General features: G+C 38.1%; 1 protein-coding gene across 3 annotated transcripts in view; it reads left to right on the plus strand.

Moving 5' to 3' along the window:
- Window positions 1-838: 838 nt before the first annotated feature.
- Window positions 839-18,268, plus strand: part of klhl5 (kelch like family member 5) — a 37,280-nt gene continuing 19,850 nt past the window's right edge. The window contains exons 1-2 of one of the 3 annotated variants that reach the window (XM_012953766.3): window positions 839-1,065; window positions 14,099-14,146. Coding sequence is in view for 1 of the 3 variants with exons in the window: in XM_002938650.5 (XP_002938696.2) it covers window positions 12,313-12,695 (383 nt within the window). In the remaining 2 variants the exon portion in view is untranslated. Of the gene's footprint in view, window positions 1,066-11,557; window positions 12,696-14,098; window positions 14,147-18,268 lie in introns of those variants that run through there. The other 2 variants (XM_004910926.4, XM_002938650.5) reach the window with 2 other exon arrangements.

Here is an 18,268-nt window from a genome sequence, read left to right on the forward strand (position 1 = left end):
AGTAAAACATCAGCGGTGATGTTGCTCATAGCAGCCAATCAGATGCTTTGCTTTGGTTTTCTAACTGTTGAAATCTTATTGTTGATTGATGCTTCACTCCACTTTTTACACAGCATGATAAATATTTTAAGGGCTTTATAATCCTAGAATTTCAGTCTGAATGTTAGTTTCAGATTGTTGCATTTAAAGGTACAACCAATAGCTGAACGTTCGTCGCCAGAAGGCTAAAATGTGAATATGTATGGCCACCTTTAGAAATCAAAATCTGATTGGTTGCTATCGGGCAACATCATTGATGATATTTTTCTCCAATCTTAGCAAATACACCCCTAGTAACAATATCAATAAAACTGTAGCCTCATAGAGCTATAGTTTTTTTTGGCTTCTGGGGTCAGCTGAAAAAAATGACAATGATTTCACATTATTCAAAAACTATAAAATACAAAAAAATAAAGACCAATTGAAAAGTTGCTTAAAGTAAACTTAATGGTATTAAAAGTTAACTCAAAGCTGAGCAACTTGTTTCAATCAGCAAGAAAAGCAAAATCCAAGGTTCTATTTTTATTGTTAATCCTTTTTTTTTGCTGATTAGGTTTCTATTCAGGCACAATTCGGTGTATTTATCATTGTGGCTTCATAACTCTCGTTACCTGGGTAATTAAGCCTAACAACCAGTAAGTTGTACAACAATAGAAAAGACCATTTGCAAACAGTCTCAGAAAGGCACTATGCACATCAACCCTTTGGCCAGCTGCCTCACAGCCCCTCGGTCTGCCGAATACTCCCACCCCACAGATGTTTGTTGCTGTTCTAGCCCCTGACATGCCCCGCCCACCTTGTGATGTCACTACCGCCCGCCCTCTCCCTATACTGCCAGAAAACTAACGGGGCTATGGCTGTGATGTTGTTAGCCTGGGGTTTGTAAGCAGCCGTAGGGTTCGAGGCATGGAGGCTGTGCGGCTCTGTTCGCTGCCAAAGACAGACAAGTGCCCCCGCTGTCCGGCTGCCCGTTCCTACGTGTTGCCAGCCAGGTTTCGTCCTGCTTCCTGTCACAGAGCTGGAGAGGTACCAGGGCGGGGGGGGGGGGGGGGGTTATGGGCATCACATGGCACCGGGCTGGGGACCAGAACAGCAAGGAGTCATGATGCCAGGGGTGTACATAGAACTGCTGCGCCAGAAAACTTCTGTCTGCACAAATGTCCGGTTACTGCTAGTTTCATTTACTTTATTACCTGCCTGTGTTATCTTGTTATCTGCTTCTAACTACCCATACTGCTGTACCGTCCTGCAACTGGGACTCTGCTTCTCTACCTACCCATTAACACTTTACCAACCTGTGACTGGAGGTGTATTACTGTACCTACCCATTAACACTTTACCAACCTGTGACTGGTGGTGTATTACTGTACCTACCCATTAACACTTTACCATCCTGTGACTGGAAGTGTATTACACTATATACTCATTAACACTTTACCATCCTGTGACTGGAGGTGTATTACTGTACCTACCCATTAACACTTTACCATCCTGTGACTGGAGGTGTATTACTGTACCTACCCATTAACACTTTACCATCCTGTGACTGGAAGTGTATTACACTAACTATCCATTAACACTTTACCATCCTGTGACTGGAGGTGTATTACACTAACTACCCATTAACACTTTACCATCCTGTGACTGGAAGTGTATTACACTATATACTCATTAACACTTTACCAACCTGTGACTGGAGGTGTATTACTGTTCCTACCCATTAACACTTACCCATTTACAAGATGCTGACACTTTACAACATGATTTGACAAAACTGGAAAACTGGGCAGCAAACTGGAAAATGAAGTTCAATGTGGACAAGTGCAAAGTTATGCATTTTGGTAGAAATAATATCAACGCAAGCTATCTATTGAATGGTAGTGTGTTGGGGGTATCCTTAATGGAGAAGGATCTAGGGATTTTTTGTATATAACAAGTTGTCTAATTTCTGGCAATGTCATTCGGTGGCTACTAAAGCAAATAAAGTGCTGTCTTGTTTAAAAAGAGATTTGACTCAAGGGATGAAAACATAATTTTACTTCTGTATAGGTCCCTGGTAAGGCCTCACATTGAGAATGTGGTGCAGTTTTGGGCTCCAGTCCTTAAGAAGGATATTAATTTGCTGGAGAGAGTGCAGAGACTGCAACTAAACTGGTAAAGGGGATGGAAGATTTAAGCTATGAGTTTAGACTGTTGAGGTTGGGGTTGTTTTCTCTTGCAAGGGAACATGATTACTCTGTACAAGTACATTAGAGGGGGTTATATGTAGATAAAGGGTGTTCTTTTTTCCCATTAAAACAATCAGCGCACCAGAGGCCCCCCCTTTAGATTAGAGGAACGGAGCTTCCATTTGACCAGCGTAGGGGGTTTTTCACGGTGAGGGCAGTGAGGTTGGGGAATGCCCCTCCTAGTGATGTTGTAATAGCAGATTTTGTTAATACCTATATGAGGGGCCTGGATTATTACAATTTAAATGGTTGGGTAACATACAGGCACAAATTGGACAGTAAGAGTGCACAAGGTATGGGCATTTGCCCTTTAGCGCAAGACTAGGAAAAAGAATGTTTTAGTGCTCCAGAAGGTAGCATCTGAGTTTTTTTTTTTTTTTACAGAGAGTGAGTGTTCCTCCATACGGAGGAATTCAGGGATAGAGTTCCAGAGGGAGCAGCAAGAGGCTCTGAGAGGAGCAGAGGAGATGACCAGGAACATACAGGGAGACCAGTGGAGTGAAGGGCTTTGAACATTAGCAAAAGGATTTTGTAAGCCAACCTTTGCTTAACAGGCAACCATGCTTGAGAGATTACTTGGGGCTGAGTAGGTTCCCGCTTAGGAGAGGGCTGGAGGATCCTGGCAGCAAAGTTTAAGATTGATTGCAGTGGAGAGAGGTGGGAGTCTGCGAGACCGGTAGTAGGAGATTGCAGTAAGAATAAGGGCATGGATTATTGTTTAAGCAACATCTTGTGAAAATAAGGGGCGTATCTTGACAATATTGTGGAGGAAAAAGCTCCAGGTTTTGGCAGTGTTATTAATATGGTTAGAGAAGGAGAGGGACTGGTCATAAATAACCCCCAGGCAGCATACTGATTTAACAGGGTTAATGGTCATGCCATCAATAGTAATGTTGAAAGGAGGAGAAGGGCTAGGTTTGGGCAGGAAGACCATAAGCTATGTGGCGTTAATTCATCCAGGAGGAGATAGCTAGGAGGCAGTTAGCTATCTGTGTCTGAACATCAGTGGTTAGTGAAGGGGTGTCTACATATATCTGGATGTCATCTGCATAGATGTGATATTTAAGACCAAACAAAGATATAAGGTCTCCTAAAGAGAAAGTGTACAGGGAGAACAGCAAAGGACCAAGTACAGAACCCTGAGGTACACCCACACTAAGCTAAACCAGGGAAGAGGATTTGTAAGCAAAAGCAACAGAGAAGGAGCAGTTAGAAAGAGATAGGAAGAGAAGCAGGATGCAGCTTGATTCCAGATACCCAGAGAATAGAGAGAGTGCATAGGGACAGAATGGTCGCCAGTATCAAAGGCAGAGGATAGGTCCAGGAGAATGAGAACTGAGTAGTGTCCTTTGGCCTTGGCAGTCTAGAGATCATTTGCAACTCTACATAAGGCTGTCTCAGTGCAGAGCGAGAGAAATTGAAAATGTGAGTAAGAGCTGGAATTAGGGCAGGGACACACTGTTTTAGTAATGATGAGGGCATATCCAGTGAGCAAGTAGTAGGTGGAAAGGAGAAGCTACTGCATTTGTTTATTTATATGAAATGTAGTTGGAATACACCACTTGCCTGCTCACACATTGCATTGCTAGCCATTACCAAGGTATTAACATATGCATAGAGGTGTATTATGCTACCTACCATCTTACGCTTGTTGCTAGCCATGAGTACTGTATTGTACTAGCTGTATCACTGCACTCAATGGGGGGAATTAGATTTTTGTTATTTATGTTGTCAAATTATTAGCATGTTTATTCTTTTTCCTTATTCCTTGCAACTGATAATAATATCTGGTTTTTGGGGGGGTCACTGAACCTGGCATCCAAAAAACAGATATTTGAAATTCAATTTTTATCTGTATGTTGGGGGTCACTGACTGGCAGGTAAAAAAAATCAATTGCTTTTTTTCAGGGGACTTGTCACCCAGAGATAAAAAGCTGTATAATATAAGTCTTTGTCAAATTACACATGAATGTAATTAAAACATTGATACCCGTTTTAAAGATGTTTAAAAATCTCAGCTGTCAATCATTTACTGCCTGCCCCACGTTTCCATAGACAATTTCACTTGCTAAATGTCACTGCACTTCTCTCATTCCCCCTCCCTCCTTAATACCTATAATTGTGTAGATTCTGCATTTGCATCAGGTTCTCGATTTTGGGGTGATGCAAAGCTTGCCTTAACTACTGTGTTTACAAAATGGCGCCTGCCTGCTTGTTCTAAGTGGGATTTCCAAGACTAAAGGGCACAATATTTATATCATTTTAATAGTGTAAGCAAAGTTAATTTTGCCTGACAAAAACAATATTAAAAAATTTGGAATGATTCCTCCCCCCACCCCCCTAAATTTTGCAGGCTTGCTGTGCTTGTGTTTCCCTGATGAAGACCCCTAACATTTTGGGAGATCGAAACACATTTGGTTACTTTGGGGTGATGGAGCTCTGTGCTGCTCAGCAGCAGGACTGTGCACCCTTTTTGAATCCTTGTTCCCTGATGGGTGTAGCTTGTGAGGAAAAAGGGTTCCGACGGTTTCTTGTGCTGAAACAATTGCTTGCTACTTGCTACATATTAAACTGCCATTAACTGCTTTAAAAATGGCAGGTATTAGTATCACTTATAAAGAGTGAACTTTAGTTAATTTATCATCCCCTCCACCTATTTTGCATATAGAGTAGCCCTAATACAGCAACGTTTGCATCTGATTAAAGTCTAAAGTTTTGCAAACTAGGTGTGCGTTACAGAATATACAAGAATCAGGGAGATTTATCAGGTGACCGAGGCATGCAATAGCTCTCCATGACAATGTCCCTTCTTTTTCAGTATCCACTAACACAAAAGGGCTTATTTACTAACCACAGGGCAAAGTGCTCAAAACAGTTGCCTTTTTTTTGGCAGTTTTGTACCCTAGACACAGGACCTGTGCTTATATAATAAATGTAGCCTGCATTCAGCAGTATTTTGTTCATAAGGAATCAGCTGGGGATGACACGTGGGTGTCCCCTATCCCACCCCTTACTTGTTCATTGTTCAGACCACAGCAATACCTAACACGAGTGTTGTGTAAAGAGCACTAGTGCTCTTCTGATGGTCTAATAAATAAGTGTCTTCCAGGGGCCCTGTGATTAGGTGTAAAGTCCACTTGTGATCAGTTTAATGTGCAGATATACAGTTATCATCTTTGCAGTGGTGTTATTTATGGTTTATGCTATGTTCAACAAGAGGTAAAATTGTTGCAAACAATTTACAACTGTTGCCCTGTATATAGTAATCATCTATGTGTTAAGATGTTCAAAATAGCATTTATTTGTAACTGCTTTTGCACAAAATATATGAAAGCATGTGGAATACTTTGGCCAGTATAGTTTTTTTTTTTTTACTATGGCTTGCAGTGTTTGTGTAAAACGACAGTTATTTCACTACCATCATAATTACATTCAATCTATTACTGCTGCATCCATTAACACATGTATCATTGGCTTAAAATGTTACAAACTTGTAAGACATACAGGATTTTAAAATGATTAAAATAAAAAGCATTTGTTTTGTGCAGAACCAACACTCATGGTTTTGTAAAATGGAGCGGCATTGGAAACACTTTTGGAAAAGTCTCATTCGCTTATTTAATTATTTAATATCTCCTGGTATGCATTGCTCTATCTCAGTGATCCCCAACAGGTGGCTCAGGGGCAACATGTTGGTCACCAACCCCTTGGATGTTACTCTCGGTGCCCCCAAACCAGGGAGTTATTTTTGAATTCCTGACTTGGTGACAAGGTTGAATAAAAACAAGATTTACTACCAAATAAAGCCCCCTGTAATCTGATAGTGTGCATAGAGGCTGCCTAATAGCCAATCTTAGCCCTTATTTAGCTCCTCCATGAACTTTATGATGCTTGTGTTGCTCTCCAAGTCTTTTTACATTTGACTGTGGCTCACAAATAAGAAAGTTTGGGGACCCCTGCTCTATCTAATGCCTTTCAGTCACATATTTCTTGGTAAATTTAATCAGAAAAGTAGTACAAAGGTAGAGTAGGCTGTATATAGTTTTTGCAATAAGGAGAAAAACCAGCACAACTTAGCGTTTACAAGCAGGGCAATGGCCCTTGTGTGTTTATTTGCAGACAGAGTGTAATGTTTCGGGGGTTGTCCCCTTCGCCAGACTTAAGAAACAAGTAAAGCAATGAAGTATTTATAACTAACAATTCGTGACATCAGTCAATTAACATAATCAACAAAATTAGTGTGAAGTCCAGCCTGGTATATACCAAATACAAGTCCATGTTCTCCAACTTTTTACAAAATCCAGTGCTCAGTCTGTTGCAACAATATCGTGATTTTTTTTAAGTGTTGTGATACCAAAACAATTTTGCCACACAAATACAAAAATTGTAACCATTTATTAATGCTACGTTACCGTACCAAACCCTAGAAAGAGAATTGTCCCTGGCAAATAGGATATCAATATTCAATATGTGAAAGAAAACAAAAAATTGTGCCTACTCAAATGATAAGAAACAAGCTATGTTAAATTCTTCATTAAGACCATGTGGATATTTGGCCTGTAGTGCCCATATTCAATAGCATTCACACTGTAATAAAAGTTTCTTTGTGTCCTGATATTTATTTTGATCATGGCCATAAAGTATCACAATTTCGGTGCAAGGTTTTAAAAAAAAAAGGACACAAAGAAACTTTTATTATGTCGATGTGGGGATTTACCCTTGGTTCACGTTGGTTAGAGTTGAAATGTGGGCCATTACAGGTTCAGGTTGGGTGCAGGTCAGACTGGGGAAGTATACTCTGTCTTCTCTTGAAGTTTTCCTATTTTGAAACCTAAGGTGTATGCAGAAGTATTCTTGTATTTTTAGTAACATTACTTTATTAGTATTAGTAAGGTATAGGACCTTTTAGCTGTAGAGTGTTTTAATTAGCCTATCCCAGCAACCACTTATTTTCATTATTTTTTGTACAGGTGTAGGACCTAGAATGCTTGGAACCCGGGGTTTTACAGATAAGGGATCTTTTTGTTTGGAATTTGTATCAACATATCAACATACTTGATATTAAAAAAATTAAATAACTTTAGTGGGATTGTTTTGCCTCTAAATGGGTTAATTATATATTGGTTGGGTTTAAGTACAAGGTACTGTTTTATTATAGTACTTTTTATAATTACAAAGAAAAGGGAAATTATTCTCAAAAATGTAAATTATTAGATTAAAATGGAGTCTGTGGAAGATGGCCTTCCCATAATTCAGAGCATTCAAGATAACAGGTTTCCAAATAATGGATCCCATACCTGTACTACATTTATTTTTATAGTAGACTGTATCAAGTGCTGAAATATTTTTCTATTCAATTTATGGCATTGGTAGACTGGCCAAGCCTCTAATGGTACCAGTCCTTCTGGCTGTTTGTTATAAGGTTATAACAGAAGGGGAGGGGTGTGGCCCCTATAGTTGCAAGTTTAGCCAATAATGCCTTTCATAGAAGGTATATTCTAAGAAATAGAGATGAAAATAGATATAATTATACGTAAAGTATAGACAATTAGACAACACAGTAGACAAACACAAAGGGAATAATAACATTTCAAGGTATGTCCTTTAATGCATATAATTGCAAGTACTTATGTTATAAATGATTCAAACATGTTAAAAGCATGTCATGTATAACACTTTCCTAACACCTTGGTAATAACAATTGTGTTTATTACTGACTAGAATATATAAACAGCACTTGCTATTGTCCAGCCAAATTTGCATCAAATATTCAAAACAAAATGTAATGTTTTGTTTATTTAGCCCCTGAAATAGTAAAATCTGTTTACAAAGCTTTTATAATCTCCCTGGCATGCCCTAAATAATTTAGAAATGCATTATTCAGAACTTTGTTTCCAAAGGGCTTATGTGAGAGGAGTTATTCCACAGTTGCTAAATCTGTTTCAAATTAATACATAGGACTGCTTTAGGGAGGCATCAGTGTGGGAAAGATTCGGCAGTAATAAAAATTGGATCTAACTAAGTCTTGCATCATTTTCATGTGACTCTGTTGCAATTTAGGTGGTTTTATTTTAACCCATGAGCAACACTAATAAAGATAATGAAAAAACTGTTTTGACATGGTTTGTTCCTGTGATTTCCTTGTGACTCTAGTGATCACTGTTGCTATAGGGCTGCTGAACCTAGGCTGGTACAGTAGGTTTAGTATATTAAATACAGACTTTCTGGCCATTTTATCTTTTAAGTTTTAGTTTTTCTTTAAGAATAGCCACCCAAATATGCATCATGTTCCCCATGATAGAATCCACTATATCACCTATAGATGTAAAAATTTAAAAAGAAAATACCATCTGAAAAAGACAAAATCTGACTCAGTGTTCCTTATTTTCCTATATTTTATTAAATAGGCTAAATTGAACTGATTAGGCTCAATTAATTATTTATAATGTATTATCAATCCATTACAATAATTGAAACAAAATGACTAAATTAATAAATCATGTACATTCCACATGGCAAAAGCAACCTGTTTTTGGATCCAAATAAACCCTCCCTTCTGACACATTTTATTGTGTTGTGTTTTTTTTAATTGTTGTAGAGCTTAGCTTCCTGGTTCCCCTGGAGTGGACCTCTGCTTCTAAAGGTGGTCATACACGTTCAGATTTTAGTCTTTTTCCGACGAACGTTCAGATATCAGTCATACGTTTAAATGCAATGATCTGAAGCCAACATTCAGACTGAAATTGTAGGATAAAGCCCTAAATATACAAATCGGAGGATGTTCTGAATTAAAAATTTTTGGCAGACACCAATCGTATGAAAGTGACTTCCATTGTAGGTCCCCCAAGGATATCATCCAATACACAATACATGTGCAGATTTTATTGTTATACAACCAAAATTTTCACCATGGTACGAAAATTATTGGGACAATAATTCTGACCCACACGTGGTCTGAATATCATAGGACAGTAGGTTTCATACGATTTTTATTGGTACGTGTATGGCCAGCTTAAAGCTTATAATTAAATGATCGTTTAAAAGTACAGGTATGGGATCCCTTATCCGGAAACACATTATCCAGAAAGCTCCAAATTATGGAAAGGCCATCTCCCATAGACTCCATTATAAGCAAATAATTCTAATAATTAAAAATGATTTCCTTTTTCTCTGTAATTATAAAACAGAATTTATACTTGATCCCAACTAATATATAGCTAATCCTTATTGGAGGCAAAACAATCCTATTGGGTTTATTCAATATTTATATAATTTTTAGCAGACTTAAAAGTTATGGAGATCCAAATTACAGAAAGATCTCTTATCTGGAAAACCCCAGGTCCCAAGCATTCTGGATAACAGGTCCCATACCTGTAGAATTTGTCCATCAACGAAAATGACCATTTCAAGTGAAATTGTGTACTTGAAGTAAAAACTGTAGTAGCTACCTGCTTGGTCTTGCAAACAGTTGGACAATGAACAAATTTAATTGTAAACGACAAAAATTTACCTAACCTTACACTAACCTCACAATAATTGTCAGATTGCACTGAAATTGGTCTTAAGTAATGAAAAATTGTTATGTGCTTAAGTCTTGGATTTAGCTTTTTCATAATGCCTACCTATTTAATGTACCCGCACATTACAGAAAGATGGATTTCAAATGAAATAAGTGTCAGGCCTTATATGTCGTTTTCTGTTTGTGTCATATCTTCTACAACCCACTAAAAAAAAAATAGTGACCAGTACTCACACACTCTCATTATAGTACTTAGCTACATTAGCTTTTGAGTAAATATTTTGAACACCAAATACAGTTTCATCTTAAACCCAATTTTCTCTCATCATGAACCAACACACACTTATCCTCCATGAGCACTTACACAAATGCAGCATTCACACACACTCATCCTCATGCTCTTGGTGTAATCCAGCACTCATTTCAGACAGATTATGCACATTCATTTGGCTCATTGTAATATATTACAATCTTCTTAATTCACATCTGTATATCTAAGTATATCTAAGGTTATTACTATGTGTAAATTCCATGACTTATGGCATAATAACATATTTGTATTAAATAATTAATTTAGCCTCTGCGGATATGATCTACCTCCTGTTTCCTGACATATTTCCTTTGAGTGAAACGTATACCCCAAGTTACACCCTGACACTGGAGGCTTTAAACACCTCCAAGCATTAAAAATGTATACTCTAGGTGGAATTTGATATTTTGTAATCTATATATAGTTCCTTGTGGTCTCCATCAATTAATTTAGACATTTAGCCTGTGCCTGATGTCGCTGCCTGTGAATGTTTCAAAAATAAATGTGAATGGACCTGGACACGGAGGTGCCCAAGTCTAGGCCAGTTACAGTAATTATTCAGTACAGCTGCATCTGGGTCTATTGATTTTAGCTGAGGTTTCTTTTTACAGCAGGTATGAAGTGTTTGCTCAATAGCTTCTTCTTTTCCTAGAAGAAAGGTTACAGGAAGTAAGATAAGAACTGTGACGTTCCAACATCTGATAGAGGCATGTTTGCTTATTAATGTTATTGAACAGAAATGTTCCACTATAATATGCTATCATATTTAGCATTTTTGTTAATATTTTCACCTTTAGCAGTGCCTTCTCTTAAGATATTAATGAATATTTTTGTTGTGCTAAGCCTGTCTTGGAAAGCAGGGCTGTGAAATCCCCCAAGTTTAAGGCTATATAAAAATGGTGCCTGTTTTGGGAACAAACCAAAGAACTAATGCTTAGAATTCTAATGTACTACCCTATTGGTCATCCAAGCCTGGCACTGCCAACATGGTCTGTTCAAGCTTGGGTCTAAATCTATAACTAAGCCTATGTCATTGTGGCTTTTTATTCTATTTATTAAAAAAACTACAAACATTTCTTAAACCAAAAGTTTAAACAAAAAATAAAAACAATAAGGTTATAAAGATGGACTCAGCTGGACTTTACACTAGTGAAACAACTATGCACTGGGCTTTAGTCTTACAGTAGAGAAGTACTCTATTATGACTGTTATCTGTGAAATAGGACTTTGCTTGCAACATATTGTATTTTTTTTCATTACAATTTAAATTTATTAGGAGATGGAGTTGGATTGCTTCCGACTCCACAGCAATTGAAAAGCTATAAGAATTTTGGCTATTATACGAATATCCAATCATTTTTAGCATGTTAGAAAAACCTGTAAGTTATCAGGTACCTGGATATGAATATGGCACTGAAGAGGCCTCACTGACCAGAGTAAAAGGAATTGCAATATTACTTTCCCGTTTTTTAAACTCTTTATCAATGTGATTCTAAGTCCTAGGGAGAACTTTACATAACTGGTACCATTTTTTCCAGAGTAGGAACCCATTCAGAATAACTTACATTATTAACATTTTGCTCCAATTGCTAGTAAAAGTAGCATATTTGAATATAAATATATATGTTTTCAAGAATTTCTGTACCTCCTTAAATATGTTTAAGAACCCATTTGCAGTGCTGGACTTTGGGTACTGTCTCCAAATCAGTGAACCAGTGTTAAATATTTCTGAATTTTTTTTTTTATTTTTTGTTATTTTTTTTTAAAAAGTCTGTCATGTGTATTTTTAGTTGTGTTTCAGTTTTACTACGCAAATGCTTATAAGTGTTGGTAGAGAAATCCCCCAGTGTAACCTTAAAAAAAAGATGCACGTGAATTGTTCTGTCATTTGTGGGTTAGAAGAAGGGGGAGGCATGGAGCATCGGAAAGACTTTAATGAACGCTGTCAGTGTGTTTGAAAGCAACTAGTCAGAGGCACAGGAAGAAAGCGCTGCTCTCTATAAGCTGATTACTTTACCCTAAAGCAGACAGGACATCTGCTCTCTCGCTTCTCCAGACAGGTGATGTCCTAATGACTTTTAGCGCCAGGATTCAAAATCAAGCCTTTTATTATATTTCAGCTGGCTATTCATTCTGACAGGTAGAGCATGTACATTTTGTATGTGCCTTGAGTGTTTCTGTGGTGTTGCCTAGACACTAACTGTCTCCAGAGGAGAATGTCTGGCTCTCGTAAAGACTTTGATGTGAAACAAATACTAAAAGTCAGATGGAGGTGGTTCGGTCATCAGACAGCACCAGCGAGCAGCATGGATGTCCACCATCAGGAAGAATTGCTGGACAGGGATCAGGGTATCATAAGTGCCGAGAGAAAGTTTCTGCATCCAAGTGAACTCCCACTGCCTTTGCTTGGTTACAGAAGACCTAGCAACCAGGATTTAGAGAATTTGCCGTTGTGCCCAATGGCATCAGGCTCCGAGCTCCCGGTCGCTTCTTCAGAATTCCCCACAGACACTTCAGACGGAGCACCTTTGCTTGGCAAACCAGACGAAGAAGATGGTGTTAGCGAGGAAGACAATGCATCTGAGAGCAGCTCGTGCAGGTTTGATTATTATCAGTACTGGCTTTGTCTGTGTCATACTAGCAAGAGAGAGCTCTTTAGAAACATTAATTTCTATTGTTGGGGGAAAATATCATTTTTTATATAAGGCAAATAATTAATATACTGTAGGCAGGCTCTTGAGGCATCAGGTACTCATGTCTAAGTCAATATAAATACAATATAAATATAATATAGGTTTGTTGTTTAGCCAAGGGTGCAAAATGTTACTGTGTTTAGATAATAAATATATAGAGGTAGAGGGTCTGAATTATTCCCTCCTATGCATTAACATTATGTTATACAGGTCATAGAACATAAAAGGCTCATTTTTCATATAAGAATATGCTGTGCTTTATCTTATGTATGTTTGTATTACTGGATTCAGGGTTCTTCTATTCAAACCAGTTTGAAGTTCATATAATTTGTGCCTAACAAGAGGTGCCATCTTTACAGTTTGGGACCCTCCGGTTTATACTAATGAGTTAACCAATAAAACGTGATCTATCTAACCATAAGAATGAAGTTTTTAACAAACATATAAGGAGAAAATTAGGGAAATGTTGATCACGACATTAATGTATTGCCAAGTGTTACAATGGAAAAAGATAAAAGAACTGCAATTATTATGAGAATATAGGGAGTTGCACTGTTTGCTGGTGTTTCGGCTATGATTCTGAATATATGAGGAATAAATGATACATGGAATAACAGTATAACAGATTGAATTCAGCTGTTGGAAATTTTCTGTAGGGTAACTGAAGCTGCTGCCTAGGGTAATGTAGTGCTTAACAGATGTGTCTTTAGCAGTTAACCATGAACATTTTAAATAAATTGGTGCGGTGGTATCAGGGACTGGAATGTTAGTTATAAACAATTATTTGTGGTATCACAACTGACTGATTTACTCTTTGTGTGCTGCTCGCCTTGAAATCTATAGTGTAGCTATAAAAGTACCATAGTGCTATAGATTCTGCAGTTTTCTTTGATCTAAGCAACACTACGTGGTTATTGGCAACACACAGGGGTTCAGGGAATTGTTGTTCAGTAACACCTACGGGACAGCTGATGGGGAATTGCCTTTCTGGAGAGAAAGTATTACTAACCGTGCATGAGTGATGCCTTAAGTGTGATTATTTTATTGTAATGTACTTTACAACCATTATAATATTTATACTGCTTTGATCACTGTATTATTGTACAGTAATTATTGTAAAGTATATGGAATGTATTATACATTTTTCTATACATATTTTATATGAATGACTTTTGAATGAATTTCCCTTACTTTTAGTGTGCATCTGAGGACTCACACTGTTACTCTAATTTATTTTACAATAGAGCTCAACGAAGATATTCTTTTCCCCAGATGTATGTATAATAGTGTTATTCTGCTTTGTTGGCAGAGTGGTACAGTGACAGTGCAGTACAGTGCAGTATGGTAGCCATACATGGTAAGATTTGCTCATTTGACAAGTCCATCTCCCATAAAGTTCATTTTAAGCAAATAATTGTAATTTTTAAAAATGATTTCCTTTTTCTCTGTGATAATAAATCAGTAGTTTTTGCTAAATGATAATTAAGCTGCATGAATTCATATTGGTTGCAAAACAATTCATTTTGGTTTATTTGATGTTTCAATTATTTGTAGTGGACTAAAGGGATATTGATCCAAATTACAGAAATATCCCTTACCAGTAAAACAGCTGGCCTCAAGCTTTTTTGCACCTGTAGTACTTAAAATGCCTTTTCTCATTCTGCCTTTGCTCAGTCATTATTTGCTTTATAAGTGTGGTTGCGTAGTGGGAGTCTGCCACTAAACTGGTACACTTGGTATTGCCTGGAGGAGATTACAGTATGTCTGTTCTCCCCTTCTTCCTTAGGAGGCAGACCCAAAGCTACATCTCCTTAGTTCTCCTTACCTTAGATCAAGATGATAGGGGCAGGTTAATTGCAGTATAGAGTGCAGTGGCAATCTCAACATTAAAAACAAAAAACTAATTTTCAAAACTCCGCTTTTAATGTTTCCAAGGGGTAGCTTTTTCCTACCATTGGTTAAGTGTTACCAATTAAACTGTGTCTGCTCATATGCAAGGAAACATCACTCAGCATAACGTCTTTGTAAGTCATACAAAGAATTCTACAGGGCCCATAGGGAAGCTGAGGGCCTCATAAATCCACTGAAGGGCCCTGCAGTTGGACATCCCTGTTGTAGTTGGAGATGGCGATTGGTCTGCTACCTATCATGAGCTGTTTCCCATTGTCATGGGTTGCATTACACTGTGAAGTTCATTAGTGTGCTTATTCGGGATATAGTAGGTTTGGGCACTTGAGAGTTATGTTAGTATGCATGGCATCAAAGTATGTAAGGATAGATTTTGTAGGTGGTTTTATTGTCAAAAAAGGCCAGTTACGTGTACCATTGCCCAAGCCTGTCAGCTTGTTAGATTTGCTAGGTTTTTCTAAATATTCCCTTTATAAAATATAAATCTTAGTGCTGTGTGTATTGTGATGAATAGTAATAACCTAATAACCTTAAAAGTGGCCAACTACAAAAAGTAGCTCTGGGCGATTAATTAGGTTTGCCAGACAAGTGAAGCAGTAATCATACAATGTTACTGTGAGAGCAGTTTCATATTTGTGTCACCTGTTTGTATCACTTTATCATTTGCAATGTCAGTATGGTCTCTATGCTATGTCTAAAATTGATCATGATGAGCCAATAAAGAATTTTCAACCTGCAGGTTAAGGTAGGGATATGTTACACATTGATGGTCAAAAGTGCTTTAAGTATGTATTACAGGTGGCAGGGTTAATTTACTGTTAGGCACTTTCCCCCTTGTTGTGACTTTGTGGTCAAAAGTAAATAACCACGACCAGGTATATATGCAAGGCTAGAACGTGGTTGAATGCATGTTTTTATTTCTTAAGAGTGCCCATGACATAATAGTCAAACATGCCATCAACTAATACCCACATTAGCAATGAGGCTAAATGAATGTGCTGATCAAGCGCACCAGGTTGGCCAGATAGGAAAGATCTGAAACAAGCACCAAACAAGGACATTTTCCCTTGCATGGCCTAATTTACTCAGTACCTTCAGGTGCCCTCTCATGTTCCCAGAGCAATTGACTACGGGCAACGCAGCCAGCCAATCAAGAGGCTCTTATGAAAATATTTTGTGCTGCATAGGCAAACGTTCACTTTTATTTGGTAACAGTAACATTATAAACAGCATTTATTGTTTTCCGATATTTACTTTCATTTTTCAGCCACCTGGGAACCACTATCAAAGAGATTAGATTTAATTTGGTCAGAATTACAAAGAACATTTCTTTATCATTTGTCATTCTTATCTGCGTTCTCCTAGGGAGGTCTGTCTATATAAAGACAAGTCAGCAGATCAGTTATTTCATTTGTTATTTCTTCTTCATAGCTTTTTCATAGGTCAGGCTTGTCCTTTGTCATTAAACCCTCTGTAAAGCAAGCCACTCCACCTAATTAGCCATCTTTAATTATTTATTTATTAAATTTTTCCTGTATCTTTCATACTACTGTGCCTATAAATGATATTATGCATAATCCATCAGCACTTTACCTAAAGTCATTGTCAGCTGCCTTCCATAACCAATCAATAAATCAAAACGCCACAAGTGCCATAAATTAAAAAAAAAAAAAGACAAATATTTATTCATATTATTATTATTATTATATAAAACTTTTGTACCTTGTGAAACTGTTAAGGGGAGTCTGGGACATGTCGCATTACAGATATGGAACTTGTTATCCAAAATGCTTGGGACCTGGGTTTATATGGCTAAGGGACCTTTCCTTAATTTGGATCTCTGTATTGTAAGGCTACTTAAAAAGCATGTAAACATTAAAGGAGACATATTGGATAAATGGAAAAAATGGCTAATTTTGTAGGCAATTATGAATAATATCCGTTGCTGGTTTCCCTTTGGGCTAAAAATTAATCCTCTCTGTAAAAATGGCCCCTTTATTGGAGCTCCCTATAGATCCTCTCACTTCTCTGTCCAGTGTGAAATGGAGAGTGGGCGTGTCCTAACGGTCCCTGCCAGAAGCACAGTAGGAGGGGGAGAGCCAATCACAGCCCTGCAGTCACACAAGCACAGACAGGCTGCAGTTCCCTATCAGGTCAGCCTAGCTGCTGATTGGTTCCTATCCTACAGTGCAGGGTACGGAGGGCCGCCGGCTCCCCAGCTCATCCAGAGAATTCAGCCAGCAGGAAGTGGCACAGATGGGCGGGGCTAGTGGGGTTTGGGGGGAATTTCTCAATAAATCAGTCAGAAACACAACTTTTTAAGCACAATCCTTCTATATCTAGAGGAGTATAATTCCCTGGTACATTCATCATTTTTATAGGATATGTCTCCTTTAAATAATCCATTAGGCTTGTTTTGCCTCAAATAAGGATTCATTATATCTTAGTTGGGATCAAATGCAAGGTACTGTTTTATTATAACATAGAAAAAGGAAATACTTTTTAAAATTTAGATGATTTGATTATTTAATTTGAGTCTATGTAAGATGCCTTTCTGTAGTTTGGAGCTTTCTGGATAATGGGTTTCTGGATAATGGATCCCATACCTGTGTATATTGTGACAGTGTGATTAGGAAATACAGCATCCTTTCCTAAACATTTAAGAGAGGGTGTACATTTAAGGTGTGTGTTGTGGACTGCAGGGGGATTCCTAGTGCAGACGGAGTTAATAACCCCTCTCAGTTGGCTAATTAAGAGGCAGCTGAGAGAGGAGCTGCCTGGATAAGTAAAAAGGAGTGTGCTCCCATGCCTGGGAGTCACTCAGAAAGGGGTCACTCAGAGTGAAAGGTATCTCAGAGCAGAAAGGCTGCCTGCCTATGTGAGGAACTCCCAGATGGACTGGGGGTGCTGCCTGCCACAGCAAGGAGCAGAGGGAGCTGTGATCACATGTATGAGTGCTGAGAAGAGTCAGCAAGGCTTAGTGAGAAGCCAGAGTGTGCCAGAAGCTGGTGAGCTGGTATCCCAGGAGGCGAGAGACAGCAAGGCTGAGTGAGTAGCCCAGTGTTTGCGAGTGGATGTGTGAAGGTCATTGGGGATGGTGAGAAACCCCAGGAAAAGTTTCCAGAGTGTGGAAGTTACCTTGGAAGGTGAGAGTCCAAAGAAGGGACAAGCCATGAATAAGTTTGATTAACTGTTTGTTGTGAACTGTGTTTTTGTCTGAAGAAGTGGTTTCCCTATCTCTGTGCTCCTGATTCTCTGCGTACCTGCCTACCAAAGCTAATTTCCCAATTTCCCCCAAAAATTACGTTATACATATAATATCATATAGCCATGAGCATGATTGATGGACATCCAAGTAGGTAGAGAGTATGGGCACTTTTGATATAAAACATCACATACATTTATTGCCTAAATGCTGACGATATCCATGAGTGACCTACAATGTATTTCCGGGACCTAACTTTTGTATGATTGCTGTTGTCTCTCAATTATTAAGTGCAAAAACATTGTGAGACTTTAATTCTACAGTTTCAATCTGAGGTTAGTCTTGTGTCGTAGCATTAAAACCTAC

The sequence above is a fragment of the Xenopus tropicalis genome, chromosome 1, assembly GCF_000004195.4.
Source record: "Xenopus tropicalis strain Nigerian chromosome 1, UCB_Xtro_10.0, whole genome shotgun sequence".
NCBI classification, from domain to species: Eukaryota; Metazoa; Chordata; class Amphibia; order Anura; family Pipidae; genus Xenopus; species Xenopus tropicalis.